The following is a 22,127-nucleotide window of genomic DNA, read 5'->3' on the forward strand; positions in this document are numbered from 1 at the left end:
AATAGCAGATCTACTGAAACAAAAGATGTTATGCTGGCATGAAACTCGTATTGACAGCATACTCAGGCTTTTATTATATAGATTCTTTCAGCCAGTCACTTCTATTGTAACCTGAAAGCCATCCTATCAGAAGATGTAAACTGTTTGGTATGTGGCGGCTGAGGGCTAGTCTTCATAGCAAATCTCGCTCTTTACGTCAGTGCTCTGGTTTTCAGGTAGCCTCTGTGTATTAATTTTTGGCATCAATATACAGCTTATCTTAATGTTAGTTAAAAATACAGCATGTCTGGTAAAGAAGGCCTGATGACCTAGTTTGCTAGCAAGCATGACTTAATCTGTTCTATTGCGTAGTTTCTGGGGAACTTGGTATTATTAACTGCTGATAAAAAAATCTGCTCAGCTTGAAAATCAGAAATAATATATATTAAAAACAACAACAAACAAGCCCAGCCCTATGATAGTTTACTAACAGTTTCCATTCCTCCTTCAACTGTATGTGTGGCCAAGAGGGTGACACATAGCAGACCTTATTGTTTTTTTATTATTATTATTCTGGTTAGGATGGACTAAGGACCAGTTAGTCTACAACTGGTATGGCAGAGGCTAGAGGTGTTAAATAAATAGTTGTTAAATTAAGGAGTCAGCTACCTCACTTGCAGATAAAGATGTTGCAGAACTTTAACTCATAGATAACTGCAGCACATTAATAGATGTTCCAGGATTTTGTTGCATCTCATTAACAGAATAAAAAGCATGTTACAGCTGAATGCCAGAATTTTCAAAGCTGTGGCAGATAACAGCCAGGAGCTATCACATAGCATGCCCTTCACTTTGCTCAGCCTGCCACAGTCCTGATCCAAGCCCCAGTGAATGCAGGTTATTGTGTTATGAAATAAACTGGGAAGCAGAGGCTAACTGGAGTAAGTAATTTCCCTTCAACTGCTTTACAGGATAGAGATCATTAGCACTTCTTAGTGATCATTTTAATGTGAAACATTATGTAAGCATAGCTGACTTTAGAATAATTCAAAAGTCATTTGAATAAATCTGTGTAGATACAGCATTACAAAATGGGAACACAGTGAACAAGTAGTTGGAAAATAGCTTTGCTACCCTTTGTTTTAAATTTTTCTGCTTTAAGCTACAACTAAAAACATTTCTGAACTGTGCATTAAAACCCATTCTTAATTAAAGCCTCCAAACCCGAAATTGAGAATTAAAAGGAATAGATCCTACACGTTCCCAAACAAACCTTCCGTTTTGACTATTTGCTATTTCCTGATGGAAAAGCACTTCAACCAAAACAGTTCCTCTACTCAGATTCAAATTTATGTTGTTAAAGAAAACAGCAGTGTTGACATAATTAGTTTTTGGCTTACTATATACGGTGTTTAGACTATGCCCTGGATTCTAAAATAAATGAAGGACCTGAGCAAGCTTACATAAGAGACCAGCAAGCCCAGCTGTGGTAGTATAAGTGGCAGGGACTTACTCAGTGTATAACAACCGTGCCACAGCTCCCATCTTGCTTAAATGACAAAGTAAAGGAGCAGTCCACATGTGTTTTAAAGGAACAGTCTGTATGTGTTTACCTTATAAAAAAAATCAGGCAACGTTTCCACAGTTTTAGTAGAATAAAATATGAAGTTCCTCTCAGTGATAGTTCTATGAATAAAACTACACTTTTTGCTTTTTCTGTAAAATTGAGGACTTAAAAAACCCTATGAAACTTCTGGTTAAGGGGCCCTCACTGAATGTAGTGCTTTCACATAGCTTAGAAAGCAGCTAGGGCTCATTCCTGGCTGAGACTGTAAATGAAAAGTTAGCCTGGTTATTGCTTCAAATCACAGACAACGAAGCAACTCACTGTGAAGCAAACAGTATGTGAAAGGTACCACAGCCCAGAGAAGCAAACGTAGTGCTGAAAGCCAGGCCCTTGTCAGTTCCTATCATTCCTACTTTTCTACAAAGAAGGAAAAATGCTCTTGCTGTCCTTCACAAATGAGGTTTGGGCAACTAACTTCCTTTCTGGGAGTTAGTTCCTTCACATCAAATTTTGTTGTGTGACTGTAGGATCTAAGATTTGTTCTTTATTCCTTTTTCTAAAATACCGGAAAAAGCAGCTCACGTGTCATGTTTGTTACCAGGTGTAGTTCTTTGTTATGCAAGCCAAAGAGTAAAGAACACAAAAAGTTTAATTAGCAAACAACTCTCCACACAGACTTTGTTGGTACAAGGTAGTTATACGTACATCTACAGACACATACAGGTTCTTTGGACTATGATTTTTAAAAAATATATTTTATATGACAATGTGAACAAATCTGGAAAAAAACAAAGTACTTCAACCTTATGTAGAGGTAGCTGAACAGTACTCTGTTCAGTGATATGAGCATAATAACTTAAGTTTCAGTTCAAGTTCATTACAGTGCACAAAAGGATGTTTTACAAACAAATGGAATATACAAGTCCACAAAGAACTTATTTAAAATGGCTTGATAGATATATTTCTGGCACTCTTGTAACCACATAGCTTGATGGAATTAAATTGGACAAGTATATGGTGCCAAATTAAGACATCTTACACAGAGTCTCTTCCTCCTCATTTTTGTACTTCTCCCATCCCTCACCAGGGAATTATAGAAGCTATTACATTGTTTTTGCTACACTTCTGCTCTGTAAACCTTTGTTCTGCAAATTTAAAGATTTAAAGGTGCATATGTGTATATTTATAAAATATATGGCTATGACTCTCTTAAAAAGATCAAGAATGGCAATAACAGAATACAGGCACTTCTATGTGAGGGTTACTTTAGACCTTATGAAACTCCATCATTAGTAAGCACTTCACATGACACCTGGATGAGGAAGTCAATGTACTAGTTCAGTTTTTCTTAAGTATTATCCCTCATTTTAATCCTGACTAGGCAGTTCAGTTTGTACCCAGACAATATTTACTTAGCAAAATGTTTCAGAACAGTGACTATGCTATAGTAACTATCACCTTTTTGTAGCTCTAAGACTTTCATTGATTTACTGGGCTTTGGAGTAAACTCCAGATCAGATCTTAAACTATTTGCTGTATCAGTTACAGGCTAGGATGTGAAGTAGACAAAATAACTGACCTCAACCCCTGCTTAGCCTTCAGCTAATGAAGAACTCAGGGGACTGGAGAGCACTACCCAGAAAGCATACAGTTCTAGTGGGGTTTTGATGCATCAAAAACCCTGTAGTTAATTTACATTTGTTTTTAAATAAGTTCGTGAACATGTCCTCCATTTCTAAACACTGTGTTTAAGTACAACTGTCACTAGTTTAAACACCAGTAAAACTTCAGCACCAACCAGAAATCATTAAAAAAAACATCTAAAACAAGACTTAATTTTACAAAGCTTTTTCTACAGCTCAAACTAAGCCAGACCTGCTACATCCAAATCCCCGACTTTTTTTTTTTATTATTATTAATTAAAATAATCTTTGGATTAAGAAATCCATGGTTCAGGTGTTCTGGTTGCAAGCAGTCATACAGGACGGAAGCATAGGCCAAGCACTAGGTCAGCCATTCAGTATGACAGCTTCTATCTGTTATTGCTGCAAGCCAATGGAAGAGAAATTATATGAAAATTTTTTTTTACAATTAACACTAGAATGTCAATTAGATTTAGCATGTTAATGGTCTAACACACAGGTGATACACCATTTTATCATGTTATTAATACTACCAAACTACTTTCTATAACTGTGCGAGTTCACTGTCAGAGTTGATGTTTTTCCTGACTAATCCAGTCCTGCCTCCAGTTTACTTTCCACAGTTACGCAAGCCAAGATAATAGATATTTTGATAGAAGCAATTCCCCATAAGTTATTACTACACAAAGCAACATAATTCACTATAAATGTTAGAAGTTTGTCTATGTATGGGAATGAAAAATGACTGTAATTTCTTCCCCCTCAAGTCATCTGTTTTTATTTAGAAGCTATCTGTATGTACAGATATTTGGAAAGGTGATACAGCCAGCCTTGGTTACTTATTTTAATCTGTTTTGTTAAATACTTCATCTATGGAAGGGTGAAAAGATTTCAGATGAACACAACTCTCTCTCTCAAATGCAAATCTGAAGCTTTCACAGTCTCCAGGTGTTTGAATGGTATACCATGATATTCATGAGGAGACTGGCACTTAGTTTGTTCTATTAGTGGCTTTCCTCTCCAACAGATTTTTTTTTTTTTTTTTTAAAAAAAGGGGGACTCATTAATTTTCTATGTGAATTGAAGAACTTCTGTTGGTTGTAGTAAACCCAACTCACTAATCAAGGGTCAGGGGAAGATACCTTCTCTGAAGGACTAGGAAGAAGCCTTTGCATTACTTATGACCTCACAACAAAAAATAATCAATACTTCTAGCCACAGAGGAAAAGTAACTTTACGAAGTGCTTTAAAAAAAAAAAAAAAAAAAAAAAAGTGGTTGAGACAAAGTAAATACCTAGAACATAGTAAGAAGCATAAATAAAATATTCCCCCATTAAATTTGATCAATGCAATTTCTATTATTGAAGAGAAGGTATTTTAAAATCTGATCATCTGCTTACTTATGCATGTAATAAATGTTGAAGTTACATCCTTGTACTGATTACTACAACTGAAAAAGTCACCCATACTGTGGCATAACTAAAGATTTTTTTAAACCTCATTACTTAAACAACCATCTGAACTCACTGAAGAGTGAGGCTACTCCTTGTCCAGCTTTTACTGGACAGCTTTGTGTTCTCTAGGAAACTTGTTTCTCACATTTTCCTTTTTTTTTTTTTTTTTAAACCTCTGAGGGAATTTGCAGACTACCCATTAATCTAGGATGTGTGGTCACAGAGCAGTCCCAGACAGAACGGTACTGTACATGTACTGATGAACTTCCTTGATGTACTTGATCTGTTGTCCATATGCAGGTCAACCGTATGCATCGTATGCAGTATTTCCAGTGTTTCCAGGCTGCACCAAATACACTGGGTGTTCACAATGCAGTGCATCTATACGCAAATTTCTAATTAGAGAATTGACAGCTGTACTCAAATCTAGTAAAGACAGACAATATTTGCTTATAAAATCAAGGATCCTTTCCTTGGCAATTTCTGAATTAATAAAATAAGCAGAATATGAGTATGCAGAAGATGTAGCGTGCAGGAAAAAAACAGTAAGGTCGGTGAGAAAACAGTAAAATAGATATTTAAGGTCCTTTTCTCACAGATATGAGCAACTAAGTGCCAGCTTATTTCTTTGGGAGCAACGTGGGCTCCTTGTTATGCATTAATACATAATAGTTTAAGGAAGAATTATATTTAATGCAGCTTCATTTCCAAACAAGTAGGAGTCACTTTGACTCACGAAGACAAATGCTATAGCAGGTCTCAGCCACCATACGCTTGTTATTGTTCAGAACATGTATGTATTTCTATACATTGTTCACAGAGAAGCATGTAAAGTACCACCTACAGAAGACGTCAGAAGTGCAGCAATCTAGCAGTATGGAAACAAGTTGTAGCATTTCTAGAGTAGCTAAATGCAAACACAGAATACATCTTCCATTTGCATCACAAGGCTGAAATGTGTTTGTCTTCCATTCTTTCTTTGGTACCCTTATGGAAAAGTCCTATAGAATTTAACAAGAGGGGGGACAAAATAATTTTATGGAAAGTTAACAGTACAGAAATTACTCTTAACAGATATTTCTGATGAAAGAATGACGGGGAAAACACAAACATTAAATTCTACTGCATTTTTCCATAAAGGCATGGAATGGCAATTGGTGCTATTGTGGGATAAAATAAGGAAATTCGTAGCATTCCACAACAGTTTCAGGGTTTTGTTTTGTTTCTTTTTGCCACTGAAAACAGTAACTAGGAATAAAAGGCCCTGTTCTGCTCACACTGAAATCAATGAAAGTCAAAGTGAGCCCCATTGAAGTAAGATCAGTCCCAGAAAGTGGTAGGCAGAAATCAAGAAAGCCAAAATATACCAACTGTTGATTAAAGCAACAACAAAAGAACAAAACAAAACACCTAAGTTACTGCAATTCTCATTTTTGCCCTGTTTTTACCTGCTTTACAGCTAGAAGTGATCACCCAAAAATGCACTTGTTTTCCTTAGGGGTTAAGTTAAGCTACTATTTAACAACACTGGCCAATCTCTGTTAAGAGAAATGCAGTGGCTGGGTAGAGATTTGAAGCTAACAGAAACCTGAAGATTGGGGTGAAATAAATAAATAGCATTTATTACATTTTCCTTCTCACGTGATACAAACTGCCCTCTGAGTCCTGTGGTTCAAATTAACCCTCCCTCCACCCACATACACACTCCAAAACCAAGTCCCAAACACTTAGAAAAAAATAAAGCTTATCTCAACAGTAACAAGAGTATTTGTAAAAAAGATGTGTCATATCCTACAATGAAATGATACCAATCCTTCCAGTTTCATTTTTAGGAGTAGCCACTGAGTGTGGCTAACTCTTTAGCAGTTGTTTGTAGCCATCATCCTTTCTTGCAAAGAAGGGTTCAGATGTAAATTCAACTAAGTTATTCCCCATTCTGTGCAACATTAGGGGATGGAACCTTCTGTCACCCAATTTCCACTGCCATCAGCTGATCAATGCCTTGATTTAGTAAAGCACTTACACACTCATGCTTAATGTTAAGTATGTCCTTGACTGCTTTGTGATATCAGGGACCTAGCTGCAAGCATAGGATCAAGCTCCAACAACTGTGCATGAATTATCTCAGAATCTGTGTATACAAAGACTTCATGGCAGGCTGTTTCAGGAGAAAAAAACCTTCGGCTACAGTAGAACTGGGGACAAGTAGAAAAACATTCAAAGTACTTGAACACAAGTATCTGAAAAATGATCAAAGCAGTTTTTTGTGCACTGCCAGAATCATAATTTTCCCCCCAGTTGTACATACAGGGTAAAAACACTAAATAAATAGAGCAGCTTACGTTCCTTTAGAGAATGAACACATAAATAATACACACTTTGAAACAAAAAAATCATAGTGCAAAAATAAATTATCAAACGGAAGTTGTGAACATTATTATACACAATGCTATATAAAACCTGAACCATTGGAAAAGACTTAGCAGTTCACTGAAATAATGCATAAACATTATTAATTCTGCTTCACATTAAGCTGCAGTTTATCCTTTATCCACTACAAAAAATAAAAATAAAAATAAATTAAAAACCTCTTAAGCTTTTTAAAAGGTTTATGGCAAACAAGATCACTTTTTGTTCTATCACATTTGTTATTAATTTAGCAGTGCAGTGATTGAATAATCATCTCAGAGTTCCAAATGGAAACTACTGAAGTATCCATAAACATCCCTTGATCTTTATAACTCATTTTCTTTGAAATTCAGGCTTGAAACATCCTGACACTTAAATCTGTAAGACATTATTGCAGTTAGATGAAGTTACAAGAAATACTCTACAGTCAAGTAGTGTGGGAGATTTCACAGCTCTCCTCACCATCACCGTGATCTTGTACGAGACATGAATGTAAGGACACGTCTGATGCCATTCAAGCGGTCTTTGAGGGACTTCATGGCAAGGAAAGGGAGCTGAGCTCTGTTCTCAAGTGGAAGGACAGCTAGGACCCACCAGCACCATGCTGGCCCATTAGGATTAGCCTGCAGCAAGGGGAACAAAACAGAAATTAGGAAACATGTATGTGGTATGGTCTTGGTTTTGAACATTTTTCTTTGAAAACACAGCGTCTAGCAAGCAGGTTATGTCATTGCCAGCCTAATGGCTTGGGATTACTAGTTGTCTTGAAACAGAAGTTACAGCCAAGTTGCACCTTTCCTAAAAATGGGATGTTGAATGTAGAAGTGAGATGCATTACTATTTTTAGCAACAGTTTATAGGTTGGTCCTTTTTTTTTTTTTTTCCCTCTTGTTAATTATTGATCCAGTCCTTTGGGATACCTGCCTCCTTCATATTTTATTATTTTATACCTGGCACTTCATATTTTACTTTTGTTGTTATATTCTGTTATTTTAGGATCCCTATTATTTGCAGTCCTTTAGCAAGAGTAACAAGTTTCCTCCCCTGCTTTCTCTTACTCTTCTAATTTGCAAAGTAGAGTAGGCAAAAAGACATTTAAGTGTCCTGGGATTAATAATGTAGGTTAAGTTACCAACATTAAATATGAGCTTTCTGTTTACAGTAGTGCTACTACTGGTGCACAGCAACATAATCCAGATACTTTGCTTATGCAGGATAAATACAGAGCATTCTTATTTTCATCATAAAAGACGATGCTTCACAGCTTATCAGTTATCCTTGCTATTTCTGTCTCTAGAAGTTACATAAGCCATGGATTCTGGGTACCTGTGGGTCAGGATCCTTAGCTGGCATCGGACCAAAATGACTGAGAATTCGACTTTTGAGTGCCTGCTTGAGTGAGTTAAACCACGTATATGCCAGATCATAGACAGAATCGTGGAGGACAAGTAATGCAGCATAGTCTTGTCCTTGCACCTGAAATGAGTAAAGAGAAGGGGAAGGTTACTGTTCAGTTTGCTGTTAGGGAAGGCAAATCATTACTTTAGGGTTTTCTGGGGTGGGTAGGAGAAAAGAGCAAAGAATGCCAAGAGAATTCCAGTATGAATCATGAAAGGTGTGATTTTTTCCCCCTAAAAGCAAACTCATTTATCAATTACTTCACATTCTTATAATGTATTCTAAACCAAGGACTCTAATTTGGAGAATAAACACTTCTGGATTGTTATATGAAAATATCTTTTCATAAGCATCCTACAACACAATAAGAGATTATGAAAATAGTTAAAGTTTATTTATCACCTCCTCAAAACAGTAATTTTATCTTCCCACTTAAAACAAAAGCTTATATCAGCCAGAATACTTTGCCTTTTTTTTTTTTTTAAATAATTGATGTAAATCATTCTGAAGGTGTAGTAGAGCCAACCCTGCTCCCTCTTACCTGAAGAGAAGTTTTCTAATTAGCTTCAGAGCAAACAGGCAACTCGCCCCTACCCCACCACCTTTATCAACTGCAGTTACTCTGTCTAGAAGAGTGGGAAGATCTCATCCTGGATTCACTTAGTTTCTAAAATACTCTAGGGAGAACATTCTTCAGCATATGGGCAGTGTGTGCGTGTACTCGTGGTAACTCATATTTCTCATCTTTAACCATGAGCGGTCAGTAAATACCAGTTTAATTTAACAGTAACTGTTCCACAAAACAGAAGTTTGCGTGATATATTTGCTTTGAATTTTAGGTATTATACAGTTTAAATGAAATCTCTTGGATTCACCTTTTGATCCTCAATGTACTCAATATCTGCTGTATTATAGCCATCGCGCTGGCTGTGCTGTATCACCTTAAATCTCCTCTTGCCAATGCTGTCTACAACGGAGCGACCATCAGCAAAGAATTCAACGTTTCTTATCTCCAGAATGCAGCCATAGTCTGCAAACCTATTTAAATCAGAACAAAAGCAAGTAAACAAGTCTTACTCTCTCTACCCTTAGTTCCACAGAACTGCCATACAGCCAGTCCCTACCACAAAGGTACTTACTAGTGTCAGCTAATTCCCATTGTTCACAGTACTGACCTGCTATAGCTCAAATTATTCAACAATTGTTTTCAAAACTATCAAGAATATTCAGGCTGTCTGATCTGATTAACACTAACTGTATGCTTCAGAATACAAGGAATTGCTTATGAAATTGAAAATTATACAGCCCAGAAGCATGCTTTCTCCATAACTCTAGTGTTTTCAATCAAGACAAAAGAACAAATGCAATTCAGAATAATTATGGAAGGGCTATGAAATCTATACATGAAAAACTTCCACATTTTCAGCAGATTTTGTAGGCATGCATTTTGTGTATGTCATACCTTGTAGGTATCCCTCAAAACAAAAGGAAAGAGCTATATACAGAGACAGACATCATGGTCAAGGCCAATAAGACTGACTGTAAAAGGTTCAATGTAAATGCTCAGCCAGTCCTTACAAAAGTCCTGCTCTACCTCTACAGCCTCCAGTGTATTTAGAACTGTAGCCCAATAGCTTAGCTATTTTCCTAATTTAAAGAACACCTTACCTTACTGCCATTTAAATTTGATTTCTTGTGGCAAAGCATTAGACAGATTTTAAAACAGTTGAAAATATGCTTCCTTTCCACATATTTTTAAGAGGTCTGCAGTTCAACTTTGTATAAAATGCACTAGCTCTGTGTGTTTCAAGACAGATGGGCAGTCATAGAATCCAACTGCTCAAAAGAGAAACTTCAGTCTTTTCAGTGTCTTTAACTGGCATGATTAGGTAGAAGGTCTCTCTACTAGAGAACTATCACATATGTTTATAGTGATGGACCTTTCTGCACCTCTCTCCAAAGGCCTTGCTCCAAACTAAGTGAGGTAGATCAGATGGTCCAAGCATGCTGCTCACTCACCCCTTCACAGGGTCACTGATGCACATCCCAAATTGTTTGGTGCCAGTCTCCATGCACCTTCGAATCATCAGGCGGTAACATGGCTCAAATATGTGCAGAGGGCACGGGACTGTAGGATAAGCCATTGTGCAGACAAATATAGGAACATTCTTATTTAGGCTGTAAAAAAAAAAAAAAAAAAAAAAAAAAAAAAAAAAAAAGACAGGAAACTTAACCAGAACACTCACAAGGTATAAAATCCATACATTTTATACAAGAACATTCTTTAAAATTATTATATCTGTAAATAGAAGTTTAAATTTAGAATATTATTGGTGTAGTAAGTAAAAGCTAAAACTGTTTCTCTTTAAATTGATTATCTGACTAGTTACTGTGGAAACTGATACACCACTTATTAGCAAGAAAGTTTTTAGTTATGCTGTCTGGTTTTGCTCGTGAGAGCATTAAAGCATCTCTGCTATTCTCTTTATAGATTTTCCTTAATCCCACTTCTTCCCTACCCAGTAATTTCTGCCCCCCAGCCTGTAAGACTACTTCCACTTATTGTCTTGCTCTGTGGCTTTCACAGAGGGCTACTGAAAGCAGCTACATTGCTTTATAGCTTGTTTATAAAGTAACATCCCGGATTTCTTCTTCTTATTGTTTAGCACAGTGTCCAGTTCTTATGCTTACTCAAAGCACAATTTCACCTGGGCCCTGTTCTCTTTGAATCACTGATACCAAGGAAGAAGCTCTTTTGTCAGCATCTTAGTTTGCGTTCCCCTGCAGCAGGAAGCATTTGTTAGCTAACAGCAGTAGTATTAAACACCAAGTTTTAAATACATGGTTTACATACTTGGAAAGCTCTGCTATTTCCTCTTCATAGATCTTTCTTCTTTCAGTGAGTTCCTCTGGAAGATATCTAGCTATTAACTCCTCCATTAGTACTGTTTTACAGTATTTCCTCATAGCCAAGCACTGCAGTAAAAAACAAAACCAAAAGACACAGAAGCCATTATATTGTCTAGCATTTCAAAGTGTGCGTGGCCTATGCTAAGGCAGTCATCTGTTTGTTCTGTTTTTCTGTGTCTATTGTGCATCAAAACAATCTTAAGGTTGCACTGCCACTGAAGAGTAGTTTATCAAACTATTCCCTACATTAGGGATGTTATTTTAGACAATCTGCAGGTGACCTGCCTTCCCTCCCAGATTTCCCAAGTACAGGCCTGGTTGTAAGGTTTCAACAATGGAGATTATCCAAGCTCTAAGTCACAAGAATTACAAGGGCATTTCAGAAGTCACCTTTTTCTTCAGTTAAGCAATATTACTTTTGAGTTTGGAAGATTCCTGAAGGTGCTACTTGATCCTGTCCTGTGCCCTTGAATTTGTACTGACAACATCCAACCATCATTACCTCTGAGAGCCCTTCTTTGCACAGGGGACATTTTGGGTTGTGATCCAGGCATCTCTCAAGACATTTGAGGCAGAAGGTGTGTCCACAAGGTGTAGTGACAGGTTCATAGAAGAGCCTGGATTGGAAAATCCAAAAGACAAAAAGACAACAATATCGTGTACCAAAACAAAAGAAAAAGCGTTTACCGAAAAGCTTTGCATTAATCCACTAATTTAGCTACTGACTACTCCAGGGATAAAACTGTTCCTTGCTTTTCATTCATGTCTTCATCCAACTTTTGTCTTTATTCAGCTTACAGACTTAATTATTGTCACCCAACGTGGAAAAGGCAGCCCATGAACTCAAATTTTGGTGAATGTGAGGGAGAAATACTGTCTTCAAGTTCAGATAGGCCAGGCCTTCATTATATTCAACACAAGCAATAAATAGAAGCAGAAGTTGGACCATCTAACTTTTTCTGATGAAACTGAGCAATGCTTATACAACTATTAGTGTGGAAATCATGTGATTACTTGTATGTGCTTCGGTCTACCCAAAACAACTATTTGCAGTAATAGCCCACAAATCATTACAATGAAATGTATTATTACAAACCTGGACTGAGAAAGCAGTTTTGTTGGAATAGACAGTTTTTAAACCTTCAAATGACTGTTCTTCTGGAAAAGCAATGATATTAAATTCATGTTTCATCTAGAAAAATATTTAATTATATAAGGCCAGGACTTTAAAGTATCTTCATATCTAACCTTTACCCATTTCAAGCACCTCTGGGACACTTATTTTCATGTAGAAAATATTTTTGGCTTATTATAACTATGTGATATTGTAAAGTGATGTTTCCTTGCAAGTAAGTACCATAGAGAGATGTTGATCATTTAAATAATCCTACTAAATCTAAATAACTTTATTTTTTAAATACAAAATCTTCAAAGCTATAAATTAAATTGCTTGGCATATGATACGCTTCACAGCATACTGCGTAATCATTTTAGGGGCTCAAATACTAGCCTAATTTTAGTTTATCAAGTTTATCAAAGCTGCAAACTAAGTTCTATTTTACTTGTGGAAAGTATAAACATGTAAACCCACATTTATTAATATCTTGAACAAGATGAGTGTACTTAGGAGCATAATTGGCTCTTCACAAGATTGCCATTGCCATTTTATTAAATGTCCTTAGTTACTATAAATATTGACATTTAAGCAAGGGAACATATGAAGAAGCATCTAAAATGCCGCACCTATTATTGCAACTTGACTGTGTCATTGAAAACCCTTATTACTTGTTTGTTTCATGAACAGAAACCTCACTGCCTTACCTTATTGCCCTGAATTATGTAAAATACCAAAATCTACATTATGCTTCAGTAAGAACTGGTTTGCATATGCAATTATTTCATAGTGACTACTTGAAGTGTTAGCATAAATGCAAGAAATTCCTGTTAAAATGCACGATCCTGCTCTGGCTCACTGTAGCCAGCAGCAGCTTTTTCCCCAGTGACTGAGGGACCTGGACCAAGTGTTGTGACTTGCAGAAAGCAGCACTATACAAAAAAGACTTCTTGTGACATCATTTTAAGCTACTGTAACAGCAGAAAATGAGTATTCACACCTGCTGAGTAATGCTCCCTCATTTCTCACCAACACGTTGCTTTGAGCTTTACTTTTTTTCCTCCTTGCTGCTGGAGTGAATGTAGATCAATAACGTTTTGGCCACCCTACCAGACAAATAAGCTAATAACAGCTCCTGCAGTTAATTGTGAATAGGTCAGTAGGTTACTAGGTAATTAGTCCAAAGTATCTCAGGATCCAAATCCCTAAAATACATCTGACAAACACAGCAGGAAATAATTATGATCAACCTGCATTAATAACATGAAAAAGATCTTGTGACAGCTTCCCTTAGCACAGGCCTTCATTATTGCGGTGTTACAAGACTGCCATCCTTCTAGATGCAAGGCCTGCATTTGTGATTGCAATTATATGATCAGCACTAACAAACATGCCTGTACTGTCACAGAACCAGCAATCCTCAAGCTAAATTCGTTTAAGAATGTATTTTAGTCTGTTTCTGATTAACAGAGGATGAGAAAGTAGCACTAATTAATTTCATTAAAAGCACTGAATAATTATTTGTGGACATAATCATAAACTCATTAAAGCCAGATAAGACCAACTGTGTGGCTTTCTGTTAGAGGAAAGTTTGGTTTTTAGCAGTATCAAGTGTTCTTACAGTTGTGTAAAATTTTGGAGCGTGTATTTAGCTGTAGGCAGTTGCGGGTAGAAGGGACAGATCTGATTTATTCCAAGCAGAAGCAAGTTTTAGCAGTTGTTCCCTCAAAGGTTTCAGTTTCTTTGAAATAAATTGAAGCACTCCCCCCTACCAGCATATAACAAAGCAAAGAAAATCCTCATTTCTCCAGTCACAGACCTTCAGAAAAAAAAAAAAAGCCTCTTCATGGATTTTTTTTTTTTTTTATATCTGATATTCAATAATTGGAATTTTTGTGCAAGACAAACCTTAACATACTTTGTTGATAAATCTGAGTAATTAAAAAGATAAATGTAAGCAATGCCTTAATGCAGAGATCAAGACTCCTGTGAAACACATCTTCCCAGTGTTTCTTTCAAAGTCAGTAACAAAATCTCATTTCTTTTTAAACAAAGCAAGCAGTAAAACATGTGCTTGACAATTTTTTGTTGTTGTTTTGTTTTCTAAAATCAAAGTCATTGCTGTCCTTAAGAAAAAATCTGTTAATTAACTGAGAGAAGAGATCAAAGCAGTACAGTGATAGACTTTGTAAACTAAGGAATTCAGTGCATCTGTTAAGCAATAGGGGAAAAAAAAACATACTTGATTGCTTGCAAGACCCTCCTATTGTCATAGCAAGAACACTAATTTAAATACAAGCTTGCTATATTGGTAATACTTAATAGTTATTTTGTGTATTATATAAACACTATATATGGCTCTGTAAATTCCAGAGGATGAACTGTGGTCAAGTGCACTGGGTCAGTGGGTGGGTGTAACTAGTGAGAAGAAATCTTTCAGACACCTCCACTAACATGTGTAACCCTTCAGTGACCTCACATGTCCTTCCCAGTCATTAATCTGGGGCAGACTGGAAGTACCTATTCATCACAGTGCTCAAAACCAAAGATCTAGAAATGCATTAATGGAATAATAATTATAATAAAGGTTGGTTTCAAGTCAGAGGGAAAACTACAAGTAAGCTAGAAAATCTCTAGACTGAAAATGGAAAAGAGATCCAGTTTCAAAGCTAATGACATCCACAAGGAAATAATGGATACCTCATACACAGGGAGCAGTCCAGATCTGATGGATCCACAGATTCAAATGGAGTGTGTTGCCCAGTGCCATTTCCTTTCGTATCAACCGCATCTAACAATAAAAAACATATTACAGTATGATTGGGCACTGATACGAAAGCATAACCTGCAGCTGTACATCTACAACCAGCATCTGATATTTAAACATGCATTGTATTTACTTGGAAGTTACTGAACCATTGAGCATCATTACAGTAATTTCTACACAAAGCATCAAACTCAGCTTTGACACAAATAAACACACCTCCCCTTAATTTTGGTGACATTATGCCAGCTTACAGAGGGTTGAATTTAGGCTTGCATTAACAACATCAAAATATATTTTGCTGGAAGCCTTAAGTGGGACAAGTTTTGCTGTCATTCTACTCTACATCCCACACTGCGAAAAAAGGGGCTAGACCTCAGATGTCAAAAACAAACGGAATTAATGCTTAAGCATAATTTTCTTTATTATTTTTAATTGATACGGAAAGTGCCAGAAGTACATGTAACAATGTTCCTTAAAAGATTCAGAGCTCTGCTGATAAACGAGCAATTGACTCAACAGTCTTAGCTACCTTTTAGACTAACTTTTTTTTTTTTTTTTTTTTTTTTTTTTACAAGGAAGGTTCCACATCATGCCCTGATTAAACTATAAAAATCAAAGTGTAATTTGGACCCTCTTAAATTTTGTGTGAGCAAAAACTCTGATTGCATGTCATGGAACTTATCCTGTGTGCAATTCAACATACCTTTCTTCATGAGCTTGCAGGGCACCTCAGCATTTCTCACCTCCTCCGAGCAGCCCTTCCTTTTTAGGAGGCTGCGCTTATCAGAAATGAGAAAGGCAGACTCTGCAATGGAGGCGAGTTTGTTCTCCTCCTCTAAGCAGTCCTTTTTACTCTCTGTGATTTGTATGGATTTCCTCAAGCTGCCAGAAGTAGTTACATCTGGTTCCTCTTGAATAGGAAAACCCTTTTTCTGTTCCACGTTTACCTGTGTAAAGAGAGGATTGACATTAGAACATCAATCTTCCATCAACTTGGTAAGGAAAAAAAAAAAAAAAAAAAAAATCAAACGTGTCATAAGTCTTTAATATTGTGAATCACCAGGAAGGACTTTGTCAGTCAAGGAACAGCAGTTTGAGAATTACTCTGTCAGGGCTTGATTTCAATGAAAAATAACTGCAAACTATCCTCCCCTCCCTCCCCCAGTATCGAGTATATTCAGCCTTTGTGCGTGGCTTTATAGTTTGGCCATGAAATTCAAGCAGAGATCTGGCTAAATGTCAGGTTAAATACATTGTTATCGCTTAACCCAAGGAAAAATACATATTGTTTCTATCATAAGGATGGTATTAACCATCAAAACAACCAAAACAATGTGAGTTTCATTCTAAGGAAGCTGTATAAACATGCGATTTAAAACAGGAAAAAAATGCACAGCTTCCTTCAGAGAGAGACTTCTTTTGCAAAGGATAAAACAACCATTCTCTATCCTGTTATGGCTACAGAACAACCTGTGAGCAGCCATTCCATAGGACTTCACCTATCAGCTTGTCACACCAATTCTCCAGATGAGCCTGAAAGCAGATACTGTGAATTGTGATCAGGATGATGTTTAACATGTAGAAAGATGAGTGAACTGTCCCTCAAATGACTTACTTCATGACAGGCTTGTATGAAGGGATTTCTTTTCAGAGTATCCTAAAAGCCTTTCCAGAAGGCAAGGTCACTGATTATTCTTAACAGTCTCAACAAGGCAATGCAAAACCTACCATTTTTGTTTGTAGGGACTAGTCAAGTTTTCTTCTACATGTACAGCATATGCAGATCCTATTCTCAAAGTTCAGGTCTTAATGAAGCAGAAGGGGTCCCTACCCAAACCTGTGAATTTAAACCTCTACAGCTTTTCACAAAACTCTGGCTATGAAAACCAAGTTATGGTCTTGCTAATACAAATTATGTGGCTCTACAATAATCTCTAATCAGCTTATAGAAACTGAACACAGGATGACTTTGTTGCTGACACATCAGTTACAGTTCAAGCTAAAACCCTGTATTTGAGTATTTCAAGGCCCTTGAGGGTATCTCAATCCGTACTTCAGAGGCTCTTTTCTACTACCAGCTACTCAGAAGAGCTAAAGGCAGCAATAGTACCCACTCAATTCTTACATAAAATTTGTAAGAACAACAGAGGGCTTCAATTAAAGAAACAGAAGAAGTCAGTAAGACTTCAGTAGGCCCACATTGTTTTTTGTATGTTCTGTAACACAGTATGTCTGAAAAAACGCATCATCCCATCTCCCAGAGATGAAAAGGAGAGAAGGCTTCCGCACGTGAACATAAAACACACAGCAAAATTAAGAACCACACATCAGACTCGATCTTTACCTTGAGCAACCTTTGTAGGTTATGGCTGGTGCCTCCAGATCCCACTGAATTTAGGAGATTCCCCTTTAATCTAGAGTGATGTGACAACAGCTGCAGGATATCTGGTAAGTGTTCCTGAGCATTTCCCGGGATGAGTGAAAACAAACTAAGTAGAAGCTGTGATATAAAACAGAATACTTCACTGCTTAGTTCCTTCCTTGCAAGCTCTAAATGAAAAAGCAAGTAAGGGAATAGCTGACAAGCATCCTTGATTTTTTTAAAAAACGGTTTAAAAGAGCCCTTTAGTCTAGGATAAGAGAAAAAAGTGCACAAGCTAAAGCAATACAGGCCAAGCAAACAGAGGAGACATTTTTGGAGTTAAACAAGCCCATACATTACTAACCATTCTCTAAATGAAACACACACCTATGTCCTGTTTTTCTGCAGTTCACCATAAATTACTAACATCTTTATTTTTTGCTGCACATCAGAAATTTCACTGAGTTTACTAAGTACAGAAAGCACTCATCTCAATCCAAGTTCAGTTAAGTGTTTCTGATACTGTAAATTATAACTATTTCTATTCACTCGTGAGAATAGAAAAGTGTAGTCAGGAGAAAAATGCTCTCTTAATTTGCTATCAGAAAATAAATGAATCTGTATCTAGTTGCAACTTGTAGCCACTCGTACAGCACATCTCATCAGATGATTATGAAAGAAACAGATGAATGGAAAATTTGCACACTTTGAAAACTAATTTCAACATACAACAGAGGTGATCCTGTTGATGCCTGAGGAAGCTGTATGGCAGCTAAGATGGCTTTTTAAAGCCAAAAAAGATTCCAAAGGATCAAGCTATGTCAAAACTAACACAGACAGACAGTTAATAAAAGCAGAACATCACAGTTACACCCAAAGAATTTGGTAAGAAGTAGTTTGACATTGTTATGCAAACAGCCTTGGAAATGACCCAGTAGAATACTGCATCATGGATGAACTCTGTGTCTGATGAGTGCCCAAGTAATTCTTTCAGTCACAAGCAGCCAAGATTTTTCTCAGAACCCCACTGCTCAGAAATCAGGTGTCTCAGATAAAGCTCTTTGGAGTCTGAATTTAGAATCATATCTGTTTATTCCTGCCCTTCTTGCTCTAGTGCATAGGAAGTCTCCCAGCATGACTATGAAAAAACAAGTTATGATACAATGATGGTGAAAGACTGCATGGTGAAACACTGGCAAGAAAAAAAAAAAAAAAAAAAGGTCCAACCAAGCCAGAAAGCTAAACAAATAACAATGAGAAAAAAAATCACAGGAAATGGAAGTCTCAACCATATACAAAGTGAGATACAAATCTGGCTGCACTGCAGCCACCCAGGTTATAACTTCCTCAGTTAATTTCATGAGCAGTGCTTCACTGCAAGAATGCTACTGTGCTTCTGAAAGGCTTTTCATGTCACAGCAGTCAGCAGCCCAGAGGTTCACAACCCACCAGCCACTGAAAAAAGCATGAGCACACTGTCATGAAAGAAAAATCAGTATAATGAAAACAGAAGTATTACTTCTTTATTATCATAAGCTATTGTTGCTGTGACGCTAAGCCTTTCAGCTACAACAGAAAATGATTGATTGTCAAAACACTAATTTCTGAAGTGGTGGGCAAAGTAGTACTAGCAAATTTTACAAAATCTCTAGGAATCCACATCAACTTCAGCTGCTGCTGAAAAAAGGCTCACCGCAGACCTATTTTGTTGCTTTTTTGGCGTTAATTATTAGCAACCTTTAAAAACTATTTTAAAAACAGCTCTTTTGTTGACTGCTTCCTTCCACGCCTCCTTCACACACCGGTACTCAGCACAGCACGACCGGCAGTAGGAAGAGAGCTGCTGCTCCCAAGTGGAGTTAGAGGGGTGCTGCGTGTTGCGTTCTAGCAGTCAACAGCCTGATACAACATTCAATAGCAACTCCCCCCCTTTTGCACTCTCGCTGGCAATACCTTGCTAAGCTAGGAAAGAGAACATTAGTTTGATTATAGGGAATCACAATAGTCCGTGGGTGGTGATTATTAACAATTGACATTTACTTCAAGATTACTGATGCTAGCACTGTGAATAACTGTTTCCACATAGTATCTGCCTAGTATGTTTATTTTACTACCTCCCTACCTCCAAGAAAGGGATACACATAAGCCCAAAATTTGAACAACAGCCTGGACATCCCTCCACCCAGCCCTTCACAGTAATGAGAGAGGGGCAGGGGAAAGAATAAAAACTCTTTTTCTATGACAGGCCACTGAAAACAACATAGTTCCAGATGATTTAGGGAACTTACCTTCTGAGCCTCAGACTTGGCAGTCTTGTTCCCAGTATCTAGAGCAAGGCAGAATAGGAACTCTCTTAAAGCTTCTTCTGTTTTCCCCAGATTAGCTAATGCTTGTCCTTTCCTTAAGTGACCCTGCAACACAACACATCCACAGTTGCAGCTTTCATTCATTTTGTTGTGAGAATGCAATAAAAGCAAGATGAAGCAATAGAAAATCTTTCCAGACAGAGAAAGTTAGGCAGGGATAATTCACTAAAACAGTCTATTGTACCTTGACACCACCAATGCCTGCATTTCAAGCTCTTACAGGCAGAACAGGGATATTCTCCAACTCGGGCAGATATAATTCTCACAGCACCTGAGCCCAGCTGATCTTGGAGAAATCTACTTCCCCTACATTAATCTCCTAACTAGTGATTACTTCCTTATATAAAGATATAAGCACAACATCCAGTTTTTAGAGACAGTTCATGAACTTGAGATGCCAGCAGGTCAAAAACAACAGCGCTAGCTCATCCTCCAGGATTATCACTCTCTTCTTTCACCCCAGAAAGCTCAAGAATACCATGGTTCAATGTCTGTAAGCCACAAGAGTCCAAGAAATTACAAGACAAAGCTTGCCTCAGATTCAGCTCTGACCAAGGCAATGGTTTTCTATCCAGGACAGCAGCATAAAAAGCAACTGGAGTCAGAACTTACTTTCAACCAGTACGGCTGAAGTCTGCATGCTGTTTCTGCATCATGCAATGCCTCTTCGCAAGCTTTCAAAGTAGAGTTAATCTGGGACCGGTTGCTGTATAGTAAGTGGTCATTTGGGGCTGTAGGAAATAAGAGAAATTGGTTGATTAACTTAATTTAAAAGTAGTTACATAAGCTTTATTACTCTTTTCAAATTTATTTTTGAAGCACACGCTGTTCCTCACAAGTTGTGCATAAAAAAAACACAATATACCTAGTCTTTAAATAACCGTGTAGTAAACGAAATATGGAAACCTCTTCATGCAGCTCCAGCCCAAGTGCCAGCTACACATTACATAACCGCAGGAAACATTGCATAAAGAAGCGCCCAGACACTTGCACAATAAAATCACCGGCTCCGACCGAGGACCAGAAACTTACAGGAGACATTTGGGGTGGCAGGAGGAAGGCTGCTATTGTGTGGACGGGAGTTTCAAAATTGCAAGCGTGAAAGTTTCGAGGGGCGGGCGCGGTTCCCTCCGTGCCGCTGCTGGAGGTGGGAAGAGGAGCGCTGCCCACAGGCACCTGTCCCCGCCGCAGCAGGGCACAGGGGGCTCGCAGCTCGGCACCCGCTGCTGGCAGCACTCGGGGCTCGCAGGGGGGGGCTCGGGGCAGCCCCGCAGCCGGCTCCCCCCTTCCCTCCCAGCTCCTTACACAACGGGGCCGGACCGCAGGCTCCCGGCTTATGCAACCGCTGCTCTCCTGACCCACTTTCACCGCGGGACGGAGCCTCCCAGCTCCCCCCCCCCCCTCCACCTCCGCCTTCCTCACCTAGGCTGAGCGCCTCGTTGTACTTCTGCAGGGCGGCTTGCAGCTTCTTCTCCTCGTACAGGCGGTTCCCTTCGTGGCGGAGCTGCGACGCCTTCACTTGGCAGGGGAACCACTTGGCCAGCAGGTTGCTGAGGATGACATTGACCCGCGGGAGCTGCCCGCCCGCCGCGCCGCCCTCCTCCCGGCACAGCACGCAGCGGGCCCGCGGCGGCCGCTCCCTCTCCAGGCACTTTTTGCAGAACGTGTGGCCGCAGGGCAGCGACACGGGCTCGAAGAGGAAGCCCTGGCACTTGCGGCAGCCGAACACCTCCCAGTCGCGGGGCTGCTGCTGCTGCTGCGGGGGGCCGCTGGCGGCGGCGGGCAGCCCTTCCCTCAGCCGCACGCCCCGCGCCAGGCACTCCACCAGCCGCCCCAGCTGCTCGGCCCGCAGCTGCCGGTGCCGGGACGCCAGGCGGTACAGCGGCAGCGCCTCGGGCAGCCTGCCGGCGGCCGCCAGCCCGTCGGCCCGCCCCAGCAGCGCCCGCCACTCGGGGGCCCGGCTGCCGCCCGCCGCCAGCTGCTGCAGCACCAGCGGGGGCTCCGGCGGCGGCTGGCGGGACCCCATGGCGGCGGCGGCGCCCCTCAGCGAGGCGGGCGGGCGGGCGGGGGGCGCGGCGGGGCCCCGGCGGGCCATGGTGCTGCCGCCCCGCGCCGGGAGCGTCCCGGCCCGCCGCCGCTTATATAAGGGCGGCCACAT

General features: G+C 39.1%; 1 protein-coding gene across 1 annotated transcript; it reads right to left on the reverse strand.

Moving 5' to 3' along the window:
• Positions 1–2,177: 2,177 nt before the first annotated feature.
• Positions 2,178–22,127, reverse strand: LONRF3 (LON peptidase N-terminal domain and ring finger 3). Its single transcript, XM_032196409.1, has 12 exons — positions 21,392–22,127; positions 20,582–20,700; positions 19,892–20,014; positions 17,586–17,741; positions 15,945–16,188; positions 15,175–15,265; positions 11,863–11,977; positions 11,305–11,426; positions 10,470–10,628; positions 9,326–9,488; positions 8,379–8,528; positions 2,178–7,675 (listed from the first exon to the last, which is right to left on the reverse strand). The coding sequence occupies exons 1-12, from the start codon at positions 22,125–22,127 to the stop codon at positions 7,517–7,519; spliced, it is 2,337 nt and encodes a 778-aa protein (XP_032052300.1). The 3' UTR covers positions 2,178–7,516.

This window comes from Aythya fuligula, chromosome 13 (assembly GCF_009819795.1).
Source record: "Aythya fuligula isolate bAytFul2 chromosome 13, bAytFul2.pri, whole genome shotgun sequence".
NCBI lineage: Eukaryota > Metazoa > Chordata > Aves > Anseriformes > Anatidae > Aythya > Aythya fuligula.

What these genes read in the sequence shown, in the direction of transcription:
- LONRF3 (XM_032196409.1), bottom strand. Translation starts at nt 22,127, where the DNA reads ATGTGGCCGCCCTTATATAAGCGGCGGCGGGCCGGGACGCTCCCGGCG. An exon ending in GAAATAGCAGAGCTTTCCAA is followed by an intron (nt 10,629 to 11,304) that starts GTATGTAAACCA and finishes TTTTTTTTACAG; the next exon opens with CCTAAATAAGAATGTTCCTA. An exon ending in CTAAGGATCCTGACCCACAG is followed by an intron (nt 7,676 to 8,378) that starts GTACCCAGAATC and finishes CCCTTGCTGCAG; the next exon opens with GCTAATCCTAATGGGCCAGC.